Raw genomic sequence first — 18,560 nt, forward strand, 5'->3', positions numbered from 1 at the left:
GGGACAATGACCCCAAGCTTCTGTTTAGCAGCATTGCTGGGAACAGCATGGAGATTCATCTGCACTGCTCTCAGCAGAGCTGGTCGTGTGGGCACACGGCTTGCGCTCTGCCCAGGCTTTGAGTGGTTGTCTGAGGGAAGGTAGGTTGAACCCTGCCTCTTCCCGCCACCTGTGCACAGTCATGTGAACAGCCCTGTTACATTCAGTGCATGCACAGTAGTACATTTCCTGTCTGTGCCCTGCATTTGAAGGAACCTGTACCCAGGTTCATTTTTTAAATAAGCACATGTACAGTCATTCACACAAAATATTTGCATGTACAGAGACACCTGTATGTCCTTACAGTGTAATGTCTGAATGGGGCTAGTGTCTGTTCAGGTTGTGACAAAGAGGGCAACACTAAATGTTCCGCTGCCCTGGAAATCAAAATGAGAAAGGCAAAAAGCACAGAAGCCCTGCACCAAAGTATGGGACACCTTCTGTCTTTTAAATAATCCAGGAATAGACTGGCACCATTCTTCCTCCAGTTCTCTCGCGGGCACACTGTCTCCTCTCCACTCCTATCCCCCCAGAGACAGTACCATGAAGTAACATTAGCAAAAGGGTGATGAAATCTTGGGAGCACAAACATTTGTGTCCAGCATGGATGGTGCTTTCCAGCACCTCCTGTGCCCTCCCTGTACCAGGCGCAACAGTACCCAGGGGAAAGCTGAGAGAAGCACATTTCAAAGAATGCAATAGACTACGTGTTTAAAACTTCAAAAATAGGGGAAAAGTCAAACAGTATACTTTTGTGTGTCTAAATGTGTGTGTGAGTGAGTGAGTGCGTGAATGAGTGAGAGTGTGTGTGTGTGAGAGAGAGAGAGAGAGAGAGAGAGAGAGGAAGAAAGAAAGAGTGAGTGAGTTCTGGCTCGTGCGAGGAATTTCTCTAGAGTACATTGTCAGAATTGAGCAGGAATTGCTTGGTTATCTCTGCCCCTTTCTCCTTTCAGTGATGGCTTATGGCTTTATTCTTCACACTGAGTCATGCATATAGCTCTTGGAGGGTAAGTGATTCAGTAGAAGGATAAAGGCAGGAGTTTGGATTTCTCTTTTTTCGTTCATCCCATCTACTCACTGCCTCTTCAGATGCAGCAAAGTTGATTTGACCCAATCGTGTTCACATCCAAACCCTTCTCTTGCACAGATGCTGAGGACCGCATTTGGCCCAAATAATGCATTTGCTTAAGTAAATTGAAAGCTCTGCGGCTGTCTACTCTAGGAGGCATTTGCAAATGGAGGAGGGGGCTGCACTTCAAGCTGACTTTAGTTTGACTCAGCAGTGCAGGACTTCATTTTATGAGCCTTCATACAACACCTGTCGTTGTGGTCCGGTGAAAGTGTGTGGGAGGTGGTGCAGTGAATGCTAACAAGTTTCTTCTGCGCTTGTGGGCTCTGGGAGGCACAGAACTTTACAAGGAGGCTTTCATTCTATCCCCCCCCACCCATGAACTAGCCCAGCCACTTCCTGTATTTGGCTGCTCATAATGCTTTTCTTGACAGTCATCTGCTTCAATGCTGCATGCAGCAGCCAGTTACAGAGACTATTTTAAGGCCACTTACAATGGCCTTCTCATTTACTTGGCTAAAATGAGACTGGTTCGTTTTGCATTGGCCACTTGTTAGCCGATGACAACTCTGACTTTGACTCCTTTTCCCCCTCCCCCCCTTGAAATCCCTTGCTCAGCAAATATTTGAACCTGCCCAAGTTAATCATGAAACTGAGATCTTTATCTCCGAGCGACGTGCAAGCTACTGAGGACTTCTTTTTTTAAAAAAAACAAACTGTGCTAAAATCAGTGATGAACAAATGAGCAGATAGTTTCAGCAAGCACAGAAGTTGATTCATTCCAAAGTGAGAAGGACTTGGTGGTTCTCCCCCACCCCCCACCCGCTCTGATTTGTGCACATTGCAGCTTTTTCCTTCTGGGTTTAAGGAGCCAGAAGAATCAGTTACATTTTTGGAGCTATTTTTTCCTGGTGGTTTCCGAGAAGTCTTCAGGATCCAAGGAGTCTTTGTTCTTGCTTTTTGATATTTCTTCTTCTAAATGTTGTGGAACTAGGCAGAGACTACCTACAAATCTGGAATTTTAAGATTGTTGGATACAAGTACTTAAAGTGCGAGAGTGTGCCATGCACACATTACAAAGTAAGTGACTTTTGAGTTGACTTTTTCCCCAGCTGTTAAAGCAGTTTAAGTAGGAGGTTATATGAATGTATATGTTCATATATATATTTAACTATAATCTGTGCTGTAGTAAAGCTGAATAGGAACTAATGCTTTCATAGTTAAGAATGTGGTTAAGAGGAAGTTCTTACCTGCTCTCAGTGTGTTAGAATAGTGGAAAATCACCTGTCTGTCTGCGTCTTGCCCGTTCTGGTTTGCCACATGGTGTCAAAGCAAGCTAGACTAGTTTGTGTTGAGTGGTAACCTGATCATACAAGTGTGGCTATCCAGAAATTAGCCAGTAGTAAAACCTTGGTGAGAGAGAGCTCTTCTTCTTTTCTCCCCCACACTTCTTTACACTGTATGCGGAAAATGCGAATAAAAATTGCAGTATGTCTTGCTGGACTCTTAGTAGCTACCTAGCTAGCTAGCTGTGTGTGCTTTGTGTCTTTCGTAACCTAATCTGAGCAGTGCACCTTGGCAACACAGCTATTTGGATAGCAGGTGGGATAAACCCTCAAGTTCAGTGTTTGCACTTGTGTCTGGGACTGTCTGAAGTGTCCTGTTACACGAGGCAAATGGAAGGAATCTCTGGAGCACGTCCACCTAAATGGATAGGGGTGGGAGGCTACTGCCGGAAGAGTTTGAGCATGGTGACGAGGGCGTGCATGTTTTTGCTGATGTTGGTGCTGTAACCAGGTTCTTGCATGTTCGCACTTGCCTTCAAGGATAAAAATGGTCAAGGGGTCGTTCGTATGTGCAGTACTTAGGAAATGCAAAGAAGCTGCTTGTTCATGCATTTCTGCCATACACATCCCTTTGCAATGCCAGTATCATAATTCGGCATGGCAACAGTTGTACTAATGAGTTACATACTTCTTTATGTCTGGCTTCCTGCTGTGGTAAATATGTAAAATATCCAGAATCCCTCAGCAGGGCAAGTTATATAATGTGCAGGAATCTTCTGAGGCGTCTGAGCAAGAATTCCAGCCCTCCCCCGAATTGGTTCACTTCAGTTGAGTGGGTCTGCAGGAGGAGAGTTTAGAAACTACTAAGCCTAATACAGCAATGATTGCCCAAGAATCCTTGCTCTTTAGGAACTGCCAAAACGGCAAAATCTGATGAGAGCAGGTCAAAAGAGCCACTGTTAACCATATATATCCCTCTGCTTGAGGGATATGGCCCTCAAGTATCCTTTGTAATGTTCGTAAGATTTATGCAATAGTCAAAATGCCATTTGGTTTGTGTTAACTGCATTATAGATATTTGTTGTCTGTTTTAATGAAGCTTGTTGGCATTTAATACAGGAGAGCTGGATTTCAAACTTAAATACTTGGTGAGTTATTGATTATACAGTTCTGTTTGCAAGCCACACCAAAACAACCATGTCTTGGGGACCATTTATTAGTAACAGTACAAGGCATTTTGAGTGTTTTAAGCATTCAGATCACACAAGTGTACAAAATGGGCACTTTATCATATGTTTGGAGCCTCCAGACTTTCTTATCATATCCCCCTCCCCACCTTTAAAAATCATGCTCATGGTAGTTTCAAAATGTACGTAAAAGGATTTCAGTCACTAATCCCTGCTAGAAAGATGCCTTCGAATGGGGTAACTGAGAGGCAGCCCAGCTCTCTGTAAACCAAGAAATTCTACTGTATTGAGAGAAAATGCTTCCTGCTGCAGCGTATCAGCCTTTTGTCAACCTGCCAGCAGCAGTGGACTGTACCAAGCAGCAGACAGAAAAGATTAAGGGGGAGGGGGGAGGAGAAAAATCAGTGTAAATTGAGAACACATTCAGTCGTCTTTATAAATAAGATCAGGTGCCGATCACAATTCTGTTTAAGTGTGTCTGCTTTCTGGAATGACAATTGTAATGAGATTAACAATGAAGAACAAAAGTGATGAAACAGGAGTGGTCCAGTGACATTATTTTTGACATGATTGGCTGGGGATTATGATGTAATAGGTTACAGTGCAGCCCCTTGTAGGTTTTAAAATGAATTCCAAGACACCATTACAAAGAGATCCTGACTGTTTCCTTATAACTGAGCTTACTCACTGAAACTGAAATGTACAACTCTGTATGGAACATGGAAGAACTGGACATAGACTATCCTAGAACTGATATAAATTGTGGCACGGACTTGATGTTTTACATAGAAATGGACCCGCCAGGTAATGCTGCAGTGTTGTTGTTGAAGGCTAGCATATTTTGTATGTTGCGATAGCTGCTGCTAGAGCTGAATCAGATTTTTAGGGTTAACTTTGTCATTGAATTTAATTTATGTTTTAGTGCATGGAAGGAGGAGTCAGCAAGGATTATTGTACGGAATTCATTTTGGCTTGCTTTATGAAACTGTAATTGTAGTCATGTGATTTTTGTTTTAGTTTCTTCTCTCACCTGTAGGTATGTTTTGTTATAGTGAAAATAGCACTGCATTCTGTGTCATGACAGATAACAATGCTGTTAAAAAAAGTGCTTTTCTCAAAACAATGCCTGCATTTTACATTATTGGACACTGTTATTAATGTTAGAACTACAATTATTTAGGACAGGATAGGAAAATCATTAGGTTGTGTTGAAACTCTGAAAATACAGCCTGCATTTAATATATGTTTGTTTGGGGTTTTTTGCATGCATTGAAACAGATAAGCAGGTTTGAACTTAACATTGAACTAAAAAGCTTGGATGATTTTTTTAAAAATCCTGTTACCAGTATTGTCCCCCTTAGCTAGTAAGCCAGGAATGCTGCAGTATCTTCTTTGGCACCCACTGTTATACGTATTCAGCTTTGACATTGAGCAAAAGGGATGTGGTTTTTTAATCAATCTGACCATTTTTGAACAGTTTTATACTACAGAATGCTAAGCCAGGGATATTTGGGTCGCAGCTGGGTTCCTTAAAAGTGTTTTTGGCAGATCATTGTACCAAATGCGGAGGATCAGAGAAACCCAATTCCTTTCCTAAAACATACAGCAGTGCTGTGGATTTGCTGATTGTGATTGCCCACACTGGTGCCAGAGCAAGAAAACAAATAATTCCTCCTGGATGACTAAATATGGTGGTGGTGGGGAGGGGTCCGGTGGGATATGTATGATACATTTTATTGCATACAACAATATATAAATGTTCACTCAAGGGATGGGAAATGAGGTGGAAATAAGCCTCAGGTTACATCTTAAGTCTACATTGCAATTTCTGATAGAAACAGGGGAGGAGCAGTTCCCCCTGGGTTTGAAGCATCAGACTTTTAGGTAACTGAAATATATAGATTACTGTAGGACCTGCTTACTAAGGAATGTATTTTGCTTCCTGATTCTCTCGAGAAGGAGAGGAGAGAGAGATTTCAAAAATATTACTGCTTTTTAAAAAAAGGGGGAAACTGCAATTATTTTTTTAACACAGAAATGTATTTGATATATTTTATTGTTTATCATATTGCCTCATTTGTACAGGTAGGCTAAAGATGTGTTGTTTTTGCTTCATTTGTAGCACTGCCTCCTAAACCTCCAAAGCCTAATACTGTAACAAACAACGGTATGAATAACAACATGTCTCTGCAAGATGCTGAATGGTACTGGGGAGATATCTCAAGGTAAGGATATTTCGAGATCCCTTTATCTTGGTAATATATACATATGCTCTTTGAGAGTAAATGCTCTTATAGAATGCATCCTCTATTTAAAAGGAAATTCTGTGGTTAAAATGTTTGTACCACAATCTTTAGGTTGCACAGTTTTAAAAAGTTAAAAAAGCATGTGGCAACCAGCTAGAAAGACAAAATAAACCAAAGGTAGATATTCTAAAATGTCCCTGTTAATTTGCTACTACTGCACAGAGTGTTTGCAAACATATCAAGAGTACTGACATCATTTTTTGCCGCTAAAGCTAAAACTTTTGATAGGGAGTTAATACAGCAGACTGTGTGTGTGTGTGTGTGTGTGTGTGTGTGTGTGTGTGTATATATATATATATATATATATATATATATATATTTACACACACATATATATATATACACATATATATATATAACATGCCCACTATTTTTAACCTTGATAGCCCATAGCATAAGCTATCAATGCCACAGACTTCTTCAAACAAGCTGAAAGAGAGCTATTCCAATGGAATAACAGTATTAGACAGAGCCTTTTAATATTTCATATCAATAAAAAGTAACTAGAATTCTTTCTAAATGTTTCCACTGTCCAGAATACTGAAAGGTTAGTTAGGGGAAACTGTGCTCCTAGGATAAGGAGAGTATCTGTAGAATAAGAAACAAAACCAAATGTTCCTTTTGGTTCCATCACAGGGAAGAAGTCAATGAAAAGCTTCGTGACACTGCCGATGGTACCTTCTTGGTACGAGATGCCTCAACCAAGATGCATGGGGACTATACACTTACACTAAGGTAAGGACAATTGAATATTGTTGTTATTGTTTGCTATTGTGGGAATTCATTTAACCAACATTTTAGATGTAAATATGATTGACCCTTTTCCAAATTTTATTTACAGGAAGGGAGGAAATAATAAATTAATAAAAATATTTCACCGAGATGGGAAATATGGCTTCTCTGATCCGTTAACGTTCAATTCTGTGGTTGAGCTAATAAACCACTACCGAAATGAGTCTTTAGCCCAGTATAACCCCAAATTGGATGTTAAATTGCTTTACCCAGTTTCCAAATATCAACAGGTAAAATTACTTTTTCTCTCTCTTCTGCTTGAATATAAAATTTTACCAGATTATCTTCTAGCAACAGCAACTTTAATTTGTGAGGAGTATGGAATAAAGGCCTTTAAAAATGTTGGTACTGTTGAAGTCACACTTAAATGATCCACTAGAGAATAATTAAATTAAGAATTAGGTTATTTGTATAATAATGAAAATTTCAGGAGAATAACCATGATAATATGCACTAGCAAAAACAAAGAATAAGCTTACAAGCTTATTGTGACATGTGTTTGTCCTTGTACCTGAAGAAGTAGCTTCTAACACGCATAAGTATTTCACAACAAAGTACAGATGGGGTGTACACTTTCTTTGATGGTGAAACCTTAAACAATGGCTGACATCCAGACGAATGTTGCACATGCAAAAAAATATAGCATGGGGCAGGTTGGGTGGGTGATTTTTGCAAATTCCCCTTTTGCTTCTGCAGCCTTTTGTAACTCTTGAAAATATGTCCCTGAGGGTTATGGGTTCATCAGGGACACATTTTTGGAAGTCACAGAGAGCTCCAGAAGGAAGGGGGATTGGCAGAAATTATCACTCTCCCCACTGTGCACACAAAACATGTTTTAACGTTTGCAACATTTGTCTGGATGTCAGCCAGTGTATTCTGTTGTGTGCAGAATCCCTTTCTTTTTGCTATAGAATGATATAACACGTGAATTTTCATTTCTTTGCAAATGACAACTCTTTCTTGCCTAATTATTGTTTTATGATAAATATTAATATTGTAAGAAGTCATGCCTTCACTGCATGTATTTCCATGTGTTTTATCCTTCCAGGATCAAGTGGTTAAAGAGGATAGCATTGAAGCAGTTGGCAAGAAATTACATGAATATAACATCCAGTTCCAAGAGAAGAATAGAGAATATGACAGACTCTATGAAGACTACACAAGAACATCTCAGGTGTGTGGTGTTAAATGCCAAACCATAAACCCAATCTACAGAGCATTCTTCCACAGCAGGGCCCATTTGCTTCAGTAAGGCTGGTGTTGACAGCCTGAGATTAAAGTTTCGTGAAATTTCAGAGATTTTATCCAGACTGCTTTGATGAGCTTTGAGCTTCTTGTTTTAAAAGAAAAGCATGTGGTTCAGTTATCTGACCAGGTCGAAATAGCTTTGTCATTTATAAACCACTGTAATCCAATGATTTGGGAGGTGCTCTTGCAAGCACTTTGTATCCTTTGAATTCTCTGCCATAAGGTGTGGTGACAGCCAACAACCTGGATGGCTTTAAGAGGGGTTTGGATGACTTCATGGAGGAGAGGTCTATGATCGACTACTAGTTAGAGGGCTAGAGGCCATCTCCAGCCTCAGAGGCAGGATGCCTCTGAGTACCAGTTGCAGGGGAGTAACAGCAGGAGAAAAGGCTCAATTCCTGCCTGCGGCTTCCAGCGGCATCTGGTGGGCCACTGTGCAAAACAGAATGCTGTACTAGATGGGCCTTGGGCCTGATCCAGCAGGGGTGTTCTTATGTTCTTATCCTAAAGACTTCTTTGCTCATGGCAGGTAATCTACTCTCTAGTCACTTCCAGGTACAATAGCACAATATTAATTGCTAGCCTTCAGAATAATATGGTTTGTTACAGGAAAATTAATATTGTCCATTCATAACGAATATACAGTAGCGACTGAAAATACAAGTTGGTGGGACGGCTTTGCAGATATGAAAGAAAACTTCTGTCTCTAGAGAATTTCAGCAGTGAAATTTTGAGCATTATGGGAAGTAGATCAAAACATTTCAGAGGGTGAATGTGCATTGACTGGGAGGATAGAAGTACATAGTAAGGTCTTTCACATGATCATTTGGGGCTGGTTTGGGAAAGGGAAGAGTCCCTACCCTGATTCCCACAGAAGACCAGACCCTTCATTTGGATCTGTGAACTCACCAGAGGATCAGAGCAACTGTGGTTTCTATTATGAGAAATGGATCTTCCACGGTCTCCCAGAATGCATTGCATTGCTGCCTGTCTACTGGGACAGGCAGCCCTCAGTGCACCAGCAGTTGTCTCCTGTTGGCCCCTCTAGCTGTTGGCCCCTCTAGCTGTAGCACACTATGACAAACATGGCCGTAGGTTGCCAGGAGTTGCAGGGAAAGGGAAATGCAAATACTGAGATAAGACAGATCCTCTTTTTGTCCTCCCTAGGTAAAAATTCAGTTACAGGATCTGGGCTACTCATATTTGAAGGGGCTGAGTTGGAGGGCTTCCCATGGGTTCTCATGGGCTATACTAGCTGGGTTTCTGCCTCTTATTCTCCCATTCTTGGTCATGTGAACAGACTCAGAGTGTAACATTAAGACTCCTGAAGTGCTTTCAGTTTCACTGTTGATTTTTCAGCAGCAACTAGACTGGATGTAAATCCTGGGGAAGTTGCTTTATGGTACTTTCAACAGCAAAACCATTGATAAAGTGCATGTATAAAGGCCAAAATAGAATTGGGAGAAACCTTAAAAGTAGCCTTGTGATACTGAGTTTGTATTGTACATACATATGGTTCATTGTCTTTCCTATAAACTTGCATTAAAGCAGTAAATTGTAAAAGGGCTAGTATTTCAAGAACTACCTCAGGGTTGCCCAATGGTTTGGGCATGACCCATAAAATGTTTGTCTTTTTTAAACAGAGGACCTTCCTCATACTGGTTGACCGTATCACAAATTTATTTTAAATGTCCCTTCAGTTTCCAAAGCAGTATGCCATGTGTTATGGCAGTGGGGAGGGCTTCTATTTGAGAGAAGCAGGCCCAACTCTCCCTTGGACATGCTAGAATTAGATGTGGTGCTTCTTGGATCCCATCTATCTATCTATCTATCCTGGAAAAAGAGTGCCTTCAGATATAGGACAGCCAATCACTTTACTAAAACTAAACTGCAATATTTATCCCCTCCAGGAAATTCAAATGAAAAGAACTGCCATTGAGGCATTTAATGAAACCATAAAAATATTTGAAGAACAGTGCCAGACACAGGAAAGATACAGCAAAGAATACATAGAAAAATTTAAACGGGAAGGAAATGAGAAAGAAATACAAAGGTTAGTAGCAATGCATGCTTAAGAGTTCATATTTAAAAAATAAAATAGCCTAAAAAGTAAAGCTGTGAAAGAATCTGGCCACAATCTAACATGCCAACTTCTTTGCTCCAGAATTATGCACAATTATGAAAAACTGAAATCTCGAATCAGTGAAATTGTGGACAGCCGGCATAGACTGGAAGAGGATTTAAAGAAGCAAGCTGCTGAATACCGGGAGATTGACAAACGCATGAACAGCATTAAACCAGACCTTATACAACTAAGAAAGACAAGAGATCAGTACTTGTTGTAAGTAGCTATGACTTGCCTGGCCTCAAGTGTACTATTTCTATAGCATGCATTTATTTTTATAAATGTTATCACCACTAACCATGTCTTATTACTTTCCAGGTGGCTGACTCAGAAGGGTGTTCGGCAGAAGAAACTGAATGAGTGGCTTGGCAATGAAATTACAGAAGAGTAAGTATCCAAAGTCTCTTTGAGCATATGTGGTATCTCAGTTAAATTCTAGTCCAACGAGTTATTAGTTTTTGTCTTCTACAAGGTCCTATACTGCTGGGAAAGTGATATTTCATTTCACCAGGAAAATGATCTGGGGCATCAAGGTCACTTTTTCTGGCCCTGGAGCATTCAGACTTGAGGCCTTGGCAATTACAAGGCCTCCCCCCTGCTCCTGCCCCCAAAAGGAGAAGACAAATTTAATTTTTTTTAAAGATTTCCGACTGCCAATGCCTTGATACCAGATGTTTGCCATTGTGTGTTTCAGTTTCTGTTTGCCCACTAAGATAATAATAGAGATGGATGTTCTTCATGTCACTTCATTCTACATGAAATTGGCATGCAAGGAATTGTAATTGGTTGGATCATAATTTTGGCTGTGAATAGATATATCATCTAAATCTGTGGCACCAGGAAGTGGTCAATGAGCATATAGGGATTCCCCTTACACACACAATGCTTACATGTGTATCTGAGTCACTGGGTTGTAGTCTTCTGTTGACCTACATTTATGATTTGCAATAGCCAGATATAACTTTCACTGTTTGGAGCAAGTGAGTGAGAGCACAACAGGCTTTCAGCAAAAGATTGTTTGGAAGGATATGTTTGAAGGCTGTTCGGAATATGCAAGACCAATATTCAGAATAAGCAACTTTTGAGTTTTCCAAAATATATACAGTAGTCTTCATTTTATACCACAAAATTAAGCAAATGGCTTAAAAAAATTACTGAGGAATAAAAAAGGATATTCCAGTGCTGTTTACTCCTTGTTTTCATGAATAATCTGCATTACTCCTGGGCCTGCTCCTACTACTTTGCATTCTGTGTGACTTCTTCATAGACTTAACTATGCTGAAATTTTAGTAAACTAAAAATCACCTAATGCTTAACTATTTAATGTTGATGTCAGTGCAGAACTATTAGTGGTGACAGTACTGGAAGTGCTGGCTGGAAATGTCATAGGCATATTACATTTGTGTAATTAGTTTGTTGTCATAATGTGAAGCTGTCAAAGATCCCATTAATATCAGAGTTGCTACATGGCAAAAAAACAACCACCACCTCTGAGCAGGAACAGGTTATTTGTTTTGTACACTCAGGAAAAGAAATCTATATTTGCAGTATGTTTTCTCAAATTTGGAGAATAATCTTGAAGATAGATAATAATTTGGAAGCTTGTTGGTCTTCATCAAAGCGGCAGAAAACTTTGACCTAATAAAAGAAACTGCTTGAAAATGCTGGTAGAGCAAACTTCAGGTTCTAAATTAAATAATTTGAATAGAATTGTCATTAATTTTGTGTCCCCCTGCTCTCTTTCAAGTAGCCAATATTCTATGGTGGAAGATGATGAAGATTTGCCTCATCATGATGAGCGAATGTGGAATGTGGGAAATATCAACAGAAGCCAAGCTGAAAATCTGTTGCGTGGAAAACGGGACGGAACATTCCTTGTTCGAGAAAGTAGCAAACAGGGCTGCTATGCCTGTTCTGTCGTGTATGTATCCACATGTATTACTCTGTTTCTCAAGCAGTGGACTGCACATGTAATTTATATCCCCCCCTGCAAATCTGCTAAGAGTTTTACAACTCAGTAGTGTGCCAGAACAAAATGTTTAGAATATGCTATAGAATTTCAGGTCAGCCCTTTTAATAATACCATCTCTGCACCAACTTTAAGAATGAGGTGCACCAACAGGGGTTCTTTGTCCTCCTTGTAGTTATTAAATTTGTTCCCTCCTGGGGATTAGCCAAAGTTCATGCCTGGGCACCTGTCTGTTTGGATTGCCTTTCAAGGGACTTTAGCAAAGTTAGAATTAATTCTTTGGGCATAATGCTTATGGCTTGAAGTTTTTACGTATGTAGATACCCTTCAAGCCTTCAGGTGATCTATGCATTCAAATAGAGGATAGCACACTGAAAATATATATATTTAGCTCTAGCTTTGGGATAAAGTTGGTAATTGCAAAGGTAAAGAGATTTATTTTCAATATAATAACCTCTATTTCTCTCCAGTAGAAATTTTATTATTTATTAAAGTTTACAACTTACCATATCATGAAAACATGTGTGTGCAAGAACTTAAAGCCATAAAAAAAGTCACAGTAGTGTTTGGTACCAATGTATTTGGTACTGCTGAATCTAGAAGTTTGCTTATCAATCCTGCTGAAAGCAAAGTCTCCACCAATGCACGTGTGTACGCCTTGCAATGTTTCCACTGCTTCTAAACATGTGTTGCTTAAATATCCACATTTTCTAAATATTCACCGAACCTTTTTACAAACCTAGCTGGAGAACTGAGCCATGTATGCCTAGCTTCATTTCTGGGTGAAGACATTAGTTTGAACGCTCTCTTCAATAATAAGTTCTTAAGTGGATGATTCCTTATTACAGTTATGGCTTAGATCCAGTTGCAACAGCAGGAGAGAGGACATGCATATGCCTCTTGCCTGTGGGCTCCTCAGAGGCATCTGGTGGGCCACTGTGTGAAACAAGATGCTAGACTAGATGGGCCTGGGGCCTGATCCAGCAGGGCTGTTCTTATGTTATCCAAATTAAAAAATGACTTAGGGCTATGCCGTGAATTTTGGTGCAAGTGGTAGTGGAAGCCTTTCTTATAGAGCCGCAATGTACTGGAGATTGTATTACAGTATGAGAAACATGGGCCACTCACACAATCACTCTCCCTTGTCCCTCCTCCCAACTACAGCCTCAGGAATGGTGTGGCATAGAAGGCTGCGGTGGAAAAGGGGGATCCCTGGAAACTAGGCACTGGCAATTTCTATGAGTGCCAATACTTATAAAATCAAGAAGAACTATTTTTTGAGATATCAGAAGTGCCACATAGAAAGAGTACATTTTGTCACTGAATTAACCAGTAGCAAAATATTATTGACTAAACACAAGAAAAGTAATTGAAGTCTCCAGATCTTCTGCGTAGTTATGCGGGTTGAAGAAGGCTCCTCCCTCATAAAGTGCCTGCCTGGAGATTAGTTGTGTTGAAGGCTTCTTCTGCAGCCTACAGAGGAGAAAGTTATTTTCCCTTCTCTCCCCTACCTCCAAAAGCCCTTTTCGCGTCCATAAATATGTCCCTGATGGTTGTACAGCCCTTAAGGATATATTCCTGGAAGTGAAAATGACATCTGGGGGTAGGGGAAAGGAGCTAAAATTGCTTCCCCTTCCCCCCATGCTAGCTGCAGAAGAAGCCTTCAACACAGCTCTTCTTCTTCCCAGCTGCTCTGCAAGGATGGAGCCCTTCCTTCACCCTTGTAGCACTATGCAACACTATGCAATACTTTAGGCTATAGTACTAATGGATCCAAGAGTGTGCTTGTGTAATGGGCAAGTTAATACTAAGCTTATGTAATGGGCAAGTTAATACTAAGATAAAATAATCAAGGAAACCAACCCCAACCCTTCTTTTTCTTCTTATAGTGTGGATGGCGAAGTGAAGCACTGTGTTATCAACAAAACACCTACTGGGTATGGATTTGCAGAGCCATATAACTTGTACAACTCACTGAAAGAACTGGTGCTCCATTATCAACACACATCGCTTGTACAGCACAATGACTCTCTCAACGTCACACTAGCCTATCCAGTATATGCACAGCAGAGGCGATGAAGATGTTAATACTCTGGGGTTTGTCTCTTTTTATGAAACGCCCACAAAGATAACTCAACAATCTTGAGGCCTCTTGGTAGAGAATGCTCATGAGTTGGCGCTAAAGTGTCAAAGCTGTCTGTCTTCAGATGGGACTGAAGCTTTCTTCACAACCGCAGTGGGAGAGATCGTAGTTGAGAGCTGTGAACACACATTTTTAATCTAAAGTGCTTATTTTTTAAAAAAGAAAAAAACTAAGCGCAAAAGAAAACACAAGAGAGAGAGGGAAGTGCTACACCTGTCTCCCTGCAGGGACATAGAGGCCTTTAACCATGGTGCTTGTTGACCATCTCTTTTGAAGCTTTAAGAGCTCAAACGTTGGAACTCCACAGACCCCCAAAGTGTGGCAGGGGCTGTGTAAGTGGCGGAAGAATCTCTCCATTGTGACTTGAGTGATGCGGCTGCACACAGTGGATGCAGAGGCCCAGCGTTGTGGATGGCTGGTTTTCTGGTGAATGATATGTAGCAGAATGGCACTTTCATTTTTAAGGGACACTTTAAACGACTTTGACAGTATGTTTATCAGAGAAACAGATGTGATAACAAAAGTGCCAGGAAGTGTTTTTGTTTAGACATTTAAAATCCTGTTTTAAGAAGATATTTAAGACTGAAGAAAACTGGACTTTTATGGCATACAGTATATAAAATGTACATAGTACTGGATGACTAACTATCATAGATGGATACTGTCAATACCAAATTCATTCTGTTCATTTTTTGTTTTGCCGAAAGCTGAATCCTTACACTGCTATGCAATACTTCATTTTCTATAGGCTGTATTTTAGTTTCAAGTGTAACTAGAGGATAAGCTTTTTCTGGTGTTCTTTTTTCTTTTTGTTGTCTCAGAATGGTCACAATTCACATTTTTGTGTTAATTTTCATTTTGTTCATCCTTTCCCCCCTTTTAAAAAGAAATGTACAGGATGCCAGTTAAAGTTAGCTTCGGAATAAAACTATGAACTATTTTAACAGGGTCCCCCCCCCCTTTCTATACAGCATTGAGCTGCTAGCCAAGGTTAAAAACCATGATTTCCTTTTTGACTAAATATTTTGTTGGGCAGTGCCTGATAAGCTTCAATGCTGCTTTATTCAATAAAAAATATATGAACATTATACAAGTATCACTGAGTCCAACAACTGCTTGAAAAATATCTTCAGATCATGGTATACCAGTATTTTTGAACACAGAGTGGTTTAGATTTTTGTCCTGGTTCTGTTTGTTTTTGGAAGAAGATAAATGTGCATCTTATTTTGAATGCTGCAGACGAACAGATGGAAAAAATATTGGCTATACTAGAGTAGTTAAATCAAACGTGATCCTTCAGACTAAATCAAGGGAATCTTGACCAACAATTCTAGACACTGCATCAGTACTTTTTATGCTACATAGAAAAATTGTGTTGTTGTTTTTAAAATCATGTGTGCATTTGGCTACTATATTTCATTTTATCCTGAACAGAGTGCAGAATACGGATAATTTTAGGAAGCCCTGTTTCTGTGACATTTACTTTCCACAATTGTTACTTTAAAAGGGCAATTTTAAGCAAATCAGGTACTTATAGGTTAAAGGTAATGAAAGAAATGTAAGACCTCAGTGTTATAGTACTTAACCAAATTCTTCATTTCTTGAACAACACAATAAAAACCTTGGCTGTATTTTTATGTTTTATGGATTCGTGTTTTAGGAACTCTGGAAGGTTTTATTTTAGTGAAAGTGCAAAAAGGAAAATAGATCAGTGGAGTTGCTTTGGTTTTGCCCCCTTTAGGCAATCTTTGCTTCTTAAAATGAAGCATTAAGGACTACTTGTAGATATATCTTTTATTGTGTGGTGACACTATGAATAAACCAATTTGTTCCTTCTGTTTACCTTTATATCTGATGCTGTGAGGAGTTTGTTTATAACCTGTTGACTTTGCTTTCCTGAGGAATGTGGTTTATTTCAGCATACTTCCCAGCTCGATTAAAAGTCTTTAAAAAGTCAGTGGGGATTTTGTAGGCCTTGATAAAAAAAATCCAGGGGGAGTGGAGACTGTAGCCACAAGCTACAAATTTCAATCCGCTTGTATTGGATTAGCCTCACCTGAGTCAATGGGACCATGCCAGGTCTGCTCGAAGGAAGTGGGCTCAGAATCACATTTCATGTCATGTAGCAAAGATCAACCCAAACCTACACCAATTTTAATCAGTTCATTTCTTCTCTTCCATTAAACCTTTCAATACTATAACAACATAGTGTATAAAGAATCTTGCTCTATTTTGATTATTACTCTTGGAGGGCAAATTATTAATGATCACTGTATAGCAAATAATTTTAATATGACCAAAATGCACTTTGAAGAAGATATGAGTGCACATCGACGAGATGCCTGCACTTAACTAATTGCCAAACAGATGGCTGGTGCATCTTCTCTGATGAGCTTTTCAGCGGGGAGAGAAGCCTGAATCTAGGCCCCTTTGGAGTGAGGAAGGTGGGACCTGAATTAGGTCAGCCCCACAAAAAAAACAGATGATCAATTTGACACCATTGACTGTTGGGTGCTGTGTGCACAGTTGCCAATCCAGTATTGGGAACCACATGTACAGCCTCTTTAGTGCTGGAAACAATGGTTGAGCCTTGGGAACTGCATGCACACACTACCTTTTTTAGTATGCAGTTCCCAGACCAGCAGTGGGTGTGTGTGCAGAAGCCTATGTCTGTGTATGCATCTCCCTTTCTGCATGAGGATGCAGAGAAACAAAACTCCTAAGCTACAAAAGTAACTTTACAGGGCTGCTGGAATATGAACTGCCATGTTTATATCACGCTGCACCTATAATGAATACAGCTACTACAGACAAAACAAGTTATGGATTCCTTAACTTGAAGCTTAGGGTTGGTGGTCTTCAGTGTACCTTCTGTATGCGATTGTGTGTGTGAGAGAGTGTGAGTAAGCCATATTTTAAGTGCAGCTTTCAGAAACATACATTGACTCTCTTCTCCAAATTCCCCATATATCCATATGACTTGGGTTGGTGGGCAGTGTTCTTAATTGTACTTCTAGTATTTGGATTTTTATGTCATTGGCTGCCCTGAATGCCCTCTGAGCCCATGCAGCAGGAGACAAATTGTTAAAAGAAATCATTTTGATGATTTGGAATCTGGATAAATTGGAGTGCTCTTTACAATGAGATAACTTCAATTCAGATTACTAGGAGCTTATAAATGAGATTTTAATAAAGAGGAAGTCTGTTGTGCATGCAGATTTCATATTAAACGAAGCATATTTTAACATCTCTTAATTTGTGTCAAGAAAGAAACACACACACACAAATTTTTAAACATAAGATTCTCACTGTTGAAGGGTGAATGACCTGGGTGCATCTGTTTGAATTCAAGTAACCTGTCTGAAGAACACAGGGAGCTTGGAAAGGTCAACTCTTGATGTTTCTAGAATTTGTTTTTTAATGTGTAAAGCCAAATCTCCTGTTTTTGTGTCAGCTGTTATGTAGAAAAAGTGGCTTTGTCTTGTAATTAACAATGAGCTACAATGCTTGAAAATAAATCATTCTGATGTTTTTCAGTGGGGAGAACATCAGTTTATTTTAACACAGTGCTTTTTGCTATGCATGGTATTCGTTTGGGAAAGCGACTCCTAAGGTGGCTTTTGTTCAGGATCGCTTTCAGAATGGGCAGTTCCGAGCCCAATGCCTCCCATGGGACAAGGTTCAAGATGCAATATGCTTTCTAAAAAGATCATTTTAGTAGGAGCTGATTAAAATGGGCCATACAGGAAATTACAACAAAGTTAACATTGCCATTTGTCCCTATGAGACTGCATTAGCTGCCCAAAATGCTGCTATTTATATTCTTGGATCTTTCCCCCTAAAAAGATTAAGCTCTGTTCTGTTAAATGTCTTTAAAACATTTTTTAAAAATCCTTTGTTTTTTGATGGTTCTTTTTATCTTTTTATTTTCTTTCTTTTTTTAGGGAGGCAGAGGCTTACATGAGTCAGTTGTAAATTGCCTTTAAAAGGCAACATTAACAAATGCGCCTCCTTAAAAAATGTTGTTGGCTTTCTGGAATTGATGGAGCTGTGTCCTGTTTTTTCAGTTGCTTTAAAAATTGTACTAGGTCTTCAAGCAGAATAAACGTTGTTTTGAAACGGCACTTTATGTGTTGCATCCTCAATGAGGGCAGTGGATTGTGGCTGACTTGGATGTGCTTGTTGTCCGATGAATACATGGAAGTTGTCAGGAAGTAAAGGATGGTAGTATAAGAGTTCAAAAAACCCAAATCTCAAATATTGGCAGGGGGAAATGAGTTAACCGACTTCACAGTGGTTGAACAGCTCTGATACCATCTGCCATCTATGTACAAATCCAAGTGACTGTTTTGGATGAAACAACATGAGATTATACACGGTTTAAAGCCCCGCAAAC

General features: G+C 39.7%; 1 protein-coding gene across 8 annotated transcripts in view; it reads left to right on the forward strand.

Moving 5' to 3' along the window:
• The window catches only part of PIK3R1 (phosphoinositide-3-kinase regulatory subunit 1), an 89,919-nt gene extending 71,631 nt beyond the window's left edge, over positions 1–18,288 (forward strand). For 4 of the 8 annotated variants that reach the window (XM_053295626.1, XM_053295625.1, XM_053295628.1 and 1 more), the window contains 9 exons: positions 5,704–5,806; positions 6,524–6,622; positions 6,729–6,909; positions 7,728–7,853; positions 9,838–9,980; positions 10,092–10,268; positions 10,371–10,439; positions 11,800–11,973; positions 13,911–18,288. In XM_053295626.1, the coding sequence (XP_053151601.1) occupies positions 5,704–5,806; positions 6,524–6,622; positions 6,729–6,909; positions 7,728–7,853; positions 9,838–9,980; positions 10,092–10,268; positions 10,371–10,439; positions 11,800–11,973; positions 13,911–14,100 (1,262 nt within the window). In that variant the 3' untranslated portion in view covers positions 14,101–18,288. Of the gene's footprint in view, positions 1–2,157; positions 2,189–4,084; positions 4,386–5,703; positions 5,807–6,523; positions 6,623–6,728; positions 6,910–7,727; positions 7,854–9,837; positions 9,981–10,091; positions 10,269–10,370; positions 10,440–11,799; positions 11,974–13,910 lie in introns of those variants that run through there. The other 4 variants (XM_053295633.1, XM_053295632.1, XM_053295631.1 and 1 more) reach the window with 4 other exon arrangements.
• The last annotated feature ends 272 nt before the right edge of the window (positions 18,289–18,560 follow it).

Source organism: Hemicordylus capensis, chromosome 2 (genome assembly GCF_027244095.1).
Source record: "Hemicordylus capensis ecotype Gifberg chromosome 2, rHemCap1.1.pri, whole genome shotgun sequence".
NCBI classification, from domain to species: Eukaryota; Metazoa; Chordata; class Lepidosauria; order Squamata; family Cordylidae; genus Hemicordylus; species Hemicordylus capensis.